The 6000-nt window shown below is 49.4% G+C and overlaps 2 protein-coding genes across 5 annotated transcripts in view; one reads left to right on the top strand and one right to left on the bottom strand.

Moving 5' to 3' along the window:
- Positions 1-892, top strand: part of LOC122388172 (heparan sulfate 2-O-sulfotransferase pipe-like) — a 20843-nt gene extending 19951 nt beyond the window's left edge. The window contains exon 5 of the mRNA XM_043379020.1: positions 325-892. Within this exon, the coding sequence (XP_043234955.1) occupies positions 325-479 (155 nt within the window). The 3' untranslated portion in view covers positions 480-892. The remainder of the gene's footprint in view (positions 1-324) is intronic.
- Positions 893-2986: 2094 nt separating this feature from the next.
- Positions 2987-6000, bottom strand: part of LOC122388150 (obg-like ATPase 1) — a 49161-nt gene continuing 46147 nt past the window's right edge. For all 4 annotated transcript variants that reach the window (XM_043378973.1, XM_043378977.1, XM_043378974.1 and 1 more), the window contains one exon: positions 2987-3390. In XM_043378973.1, coding sequence (XP_043234908.1) covers positions 3283-3390 — 108 coding nt within the window. In that variant the 3' untranslated portion in view covers positions 2987-3282. The remainder of the gene's footprint in view (positions 3391-6000) is intronic.

The raw sequence follows: 6000 nt of genomic DNA, 5'->3' as shown, positions 1-6000 counted from the left end.
GTTTTTGGTAGCACAGCTGGCTGCATACCAGCAATGCTGAACGATAGGGAGGAATACAGGCCTGTTGTATTTTTTACGTAACATTTCTCTGGAAATCTGGAGCTCATGCACTGTTGTCTCATGTCTGGACATTGTCGAGGTCATGCAGTCATCTGATACTCCTCAAAATCTGGAAAGTATTCATGAGTCAGTGTTTACCTCCAAAATATCCTCTCCACCTAACCAACTCTTTGTGACCGTCTGACGAGCTCTCCGCACCTTCACCTGGCACCCTCAGCACACCAGCGCCACCTGCTAGCTACTACTTTTAACGTTTGCCGCCAGGTGACTCTATGATCCCGAGATCGCTGGACGAGCTCTCACCCAATGCGAGGGAGGTTCTACGGGCGAATCTAACTACTGAATACGAGTTTTACGACTTTGTGAAGCAGCGAGTTGAGCAGCAGTACAATGCGTTTGTTCCCGGGTCATCATCATGATCAAATATTGCTGGCTATAACTGCCATAATCCTTGAGATGAGCCTAGGAAGAAACCACGGGGCGTCGTTCAATGCTGTGATGCAAATGTCTGATGGCGTTGCGTGGAAACCCTTGTGTTCCGGCTTGATTAAGTTCAAATATTAATCGATGAACAGAAGAGACAGAAAAGTGTTGCGGAACGAATCGCGGAATTCGTTCAAGCGGGCGTTAGTTGGTGTCAGACTTCATCAGACATCAAGACCAGTATTGGCTGAAGTTAGGTATAATTATTTGTTCAATTTGCTTGACACCCGTGCCCTTCAACGATTGTTGAGCAGCTCCGAGCAGCTCAGTAAAACACCATGTTGCATTCAATCTGAGCATAAGTGTTGAATACACGACTTTTCCATTGTGATTTGGGAGCCCGGTATTTTCCATCGTTTGTGGTTCGTAAGTGTGTGGGCCGTAAAAACACTACCGACCTCTCAAGCCAACGGCGAACCTTGAGCTCGAGACGACACATCACTTGCTACAAACTACGCCTCTACACGACTGTTACAACAACTCGAGACCAGAACAACGACTTCTGTTCTCTCAGCGGAAACACAAACATCCGCTGTTATCTACAACAGCACAAGAAAGCATGCATTCACCTACACCAGGACTAAGCTAGGGCTAAGGGCTCGCTTTTATCCTCCCAAGACATGCTCCAAACCCACCACAATCACAATAAACATCTACTGTTCTCTGCTGGTTCCAGCCCGTCAATCGACCCTGCCCCTCACCACTGCCATTAGTACCCCTCCCTCCGGGGGGGGGGGGGGGGGGGGTTGACACCTGGCGGGGGGGGGGCACACCCTGGGCCAACAAGCTCTGATGGATCATGTCGGTTTAGCTTACTGACGTGGTCCATCATTTAGCCGTGATGCATTGGAGGCCGAGGGTGGTTGTGAGAGAGGGACGATTGATGGGTGTTGTGACAGTGTTTTATCACTGGGTGGATGGTAGAGGATCGTGATTTGTTGGTGCGGTTAAACCTGCAATGTGTCACGCTTGATCCTGAGGATGAGTATAAAGGTGCTTTGCATTTAATCCGAGCATTCCTTAAGCATTCAAGAGCCGCAGCCGCTTGTCACCGAAAGCTCAAGACATAAGTAACAGGTACTCCAAATTCCGAAGTCACGAACCATTCAAGAAGTGATATTCTTTTGGCCAGACTTGTAGGGCTCTAAGTTTCCAATCTATACTCGCCTGACCCTCACTCTTGAGAGTTACCGCCCGCCATCACACCAGTCTTCACACTACACGTGTCCTTACTTTGTAGCGCTCGATGCAACGGCCGTGAACCGTGACGACGAGCAGTCCGATCGCTCGACTTCACCGCACGTTGGACCCCAGCCAGCTCCTGTCTCGCCGTCAGCCCCACTGTGCGCTGTCAGACGGCGCGTGCTGTCTGGGCGTGCGTGTGTGTGAGACCGAGTCCCTGGTTTGTGTCTGATTGTGCTATTCTCGTATCCAGTCTGGCATTCGTGGAATAGATCCATCAGAGTAGTGCAATCGGTGTGGTGGAAAGTAAAGCAGGCCGCAAAACCTTCAAAAAGTGTGGGATTAAGTTGATATTTTAAATATTTTCCTTTAAGCTTAAGTTTGAAGATGATACATTTTCAAGGCATGTGATTTAGTAACGTAAGTTCCTGACAGAGTGATTATCGTCATCCCTCACTCCTCCAGTTTCGCTTATTTAATTATTATAATTATATAATTATATTAGTCTTATATAATTATATTAGTCTCTAGTTTCTACCTTGTTTCGCACCACACCAGTCGAGGGTTTCAGTTTCACCCCCTCGACCACTGGGTGGCACTGTCAGGTGCGGCTGCGACATGGATAAATCCCAGCCTCCCGTGATAAATTACAGCACGCTGGCAGCACCACCATGTGATGACAGGACGGCATGGGACCGAGGTGGCACCCAAATGACAGTTGACAGCGCCACAGCCGCTGTCCGTGGCATGGCTGGCCATCCCTGCCGACCCGGTCCCTACCGCCGCTCTATTTTCGATAAAACTGCTGTTGCTGGCGCCTCAGTCGCCGCCGTCTAAGACACGGAGTAACGAATGGTGACGTCTGGTGCAGCGTGCCAGGTGGTGATCTCATCGTGATGGCTGTGGGCGTGACGTGTCGCCGTCACTTCCAGTCGTGCCACGGGTGGAGCTTCCAGTCTCATAATGTGTGGAGTCACGCCTGCGGTCGGTGGATTCGTCACCGGAGAGCCGAAATGGGGCACCAATGTGGGGCGAAAATAGCGATGATGTGGCTTCAGAAACAGAGCGAGAGCGAACATTATGAAAATAATGCATCTCCTTATTATGAAATAATAAAAATGCATCCTTATGTCCCACCCGCCACTGACAGCATTTTTTTTTCGGTTGGCTCCACCGATAACCTCATAAAGCAAATATGTCCCTACATAATCAGCAACTGACAGCTTTACCTTCACTAGCTTTCACTATCGGAACGACGATCGCTGCACACGTCAACTTGTATTGGCAGTCACGGAGAGGGGAACCAATCCTCCCGCCGAGTACGTCCAAACGCCACAAGCCGCCCAACACAGCAGGACCACAGGCCCGGCCGGCCAGGCACCGGCACTCAGCCGGAACATGTTAGAAATTCTCCAGCACTGCCGTTAAGCCATCACAGTCCACCCAACAAGCAGCTCTCCGAAATACGTCGGTATATTAATTTGATAAAGTCCACCAATAGAAAAATCCAAAACCTAGGCGTTGCACGTGCACGTTGGTTTGTGCGCGTGCGCGGGTTCACTTCTTTTTGCCGGTGAGTCCCGCACCGGCGTTGAATTTGAAGTAGATGATGTCGCCGTCTTCGACGACGTAGGTCTTACCTTGCTGTCGGTAGCCGCCGGCCGCCTGTCAAAGGAGACGGACCGTCAGACAGGTCATCGGGTGGGGGCAAACATTCGTACACCAAGGGCAGTGTGTCAGTAGGGTCAGGATCACTGGGTCAACGGGTCAATACATCAGGATCAGACGGTCTAACAGGCAGTCACGGAAGGCACCAAAGGTCAATGCTAGTACAATCAACAAACCGTAACCAAAGCCACAAAACAGCAGCATGTGCTAGCAATAAACAATACAGCATGGCAAACTTCCTCATATTCTGATCGAGCAAAGGTCAGAACTGTCGAAACTTTCATAAGAAAGAAGACAAGAGCACAACAGCTGGCGCTGCCCTTCATAATTTTCTCACTTGTTGATAATACCGTTCGGGTGCATATTGCTTTCCAAAGGCATGACCATAAAATCATCCACCGCGCTACTGATTCACAGGATGGTGTTCAAAAAGCCTTGAACACAGTCGCACCAATGTGCGTCCCATAACGAGAACAGAGCTCATCAGAGCTGGAACCGCTCTGTGCGTCGTACAGCGGTGGAACGCAGTCGATCGGTGACGTTAACCCACTAATTGGCCCCTGATGCAGACAGACGTCCTGTCAGACGGCACACAGCACCATTCTAAAATTGGACAAATGGGGACCGATCGAACAGCAGGCACAGGCGAGCCGTGGTCTGCTGCGGCGGAGAGGAGAGGACCGGGAACGATACACACGTCACCAGGAAATCTTCTTTGTGGTGGCTTCAGGCGCTTAACCGCTAGAGGAAGTCGCGTGTCATATTGTGAGTGAAATAAATCGATCAATGATTATTTTGTTGTTGTTGACATCTCGTTACACATTTAGTGATGCCACTGAAAGTGACCCGGACGCTTTCAACGCTGACAGGTGCCCCAGAGCGCCGCATTAGCCGCCGCGCTCAGGTGCGACCTTCCAGAGCGCCGGGCCCGGTCAGACAGGGACGGTAAACAATGACACCCTCTGTCGCACCCTGTTATCGTAAGCCTTTCTCAACAAACACAGGACCACCGGCCGCCATTCACTGCTGTTTGACAGTAAGGTGTTAGGGAGGCACAAAACAACAACACACACAACAGACGGACAGACGGCCGCGACCATACTCAGACAGCCGTCCAACGCCCTGCCGCTGCTTTCCCCTCACCCCCCCCCCCCCCACACACACTTCACCGCTAGCCCCATTAAGTGCCCCCGCTCCCCCTCCCGTCGCATACCACACTTATCACCGAATGGCGGGGCGCTATTTTGAGTAGCGCAGCCTCATTTTCCGGAGGATCATCTGAGAAAACCTGGCAGCGGGAGGCGCATTGGGGGCGCGCGAGGCAGCCCGGGCCCACGCACGTTCGGAGGAGGGGAGGGGGGCTCTCACCCACCCGGTTCTTGTCTGTGCCGGTAGACTGTGACTTCGACGAATCGATTACATCATATTACACAGCCCACGTCACACGAGAGTAGATATTAATAGACCGTATCCTTGTCAAAGACAAACAGACAGACCATGTAAATGAGACTCTTTAGGATCAAAACGGTTCGTGTTTAGATGAAAGATCAATAGTAGACGCCACGCTATTTTAGACCTGAATGAGGACATAAAGCTGAAAGAAGATAACAAACCAATCGCTATTTTCAGTTTAAGTATCGCCATAAAATGATACCTGAGGTACAAATGTTACGAACTTTGATCAGAATGCGTTGTTACATCGTTCCAATAACTCTTTTACTACGTGCTTAACATACTTGAGAGAAAAACCCCTTGGGAAAAAATGAAATAAAAGCCAAGGGATGTCATTGCGATTAACCCGGCAGTTGCTGGGGTATTTCGCCACCCACCGTTTGCTGGGGGGGGGGGGCGTTAAACGCCCCCAGCCGATAACTCGAGAACCAATAGGCGCAGCGAAACGCACGAGGCGGCAAACGAAAGAGCGCGACGAGACGCTTCAGATGAGTACTTTAAAGTTGAGTTTTGAGGTCACAGGTCGGGTCAAGGTCAGGTCAAACACCTGAAATCGGCCTTTCAGTAGCATGGACTTCAGGACTTCGCAATGGGCGCCTCTCGTCATAAACTCTGTCAAAATGGTGCACAATCCATCGTATAAGGCCTACAAGAGTGTCAGCTCCATGTAGGGGTCAGTCAAGCATAGGTCAGGGTCAAGGTCAGGTCAACCGGGTAGGCACATATCCCCGAAAATCAAAACTGATATTCGCAGCCCGTGACACATGTTTTATGGGTAATTTGGGGCGTAGAACACGATGGTGACATTCATTTTATCATATGTGTACGTGTTTGGCTAAAAATGTTTAATTTAAGAAATGCATGTATCATAGTCGTGAAGGAGTCACGAGAAATTGTCAAGATTCAGTTCAAGATTTTTGAAAATGCGGAACGATAATCAATAATCGAAGATAGCCATTTGATTGTTCATGGTATTGGCAGTCTAATGGCGTTTACGGCATGTCTGTATGTCTATTCTGTGATTTTATATGATTTTTTGAACATACGCCGTTTTTGGTCGAAAATTCAAAAATCATGACGTAACTAAAATCTCGATATCTCAAAAATTTTCCGACCGATTTTTTTTAAACTTTGTCACAATAAACTTCAATCAAT

This window comes from Amphibalanus amphitrite, unplaced genomic scaffold, assembly GCF_019059575.1.
Source record: "Amphibalanus amphitrite isolate SeventyFive unplaced genomic scaffold, NRLGWU_Aamphi_draft 000311F_arrow, whole genome shotgun sequence".
NCBI lineage: Eukaryota > Metazoa > Arthropoda > Thecostraca > Balanomorpha > Balanidae > Amphibalanus > Amphibalanus amphitrite.
Note: the sequence above shows the minus strand (reverse complement) of the source record. Positions and strands in the feature narration are given on the sequence as shown.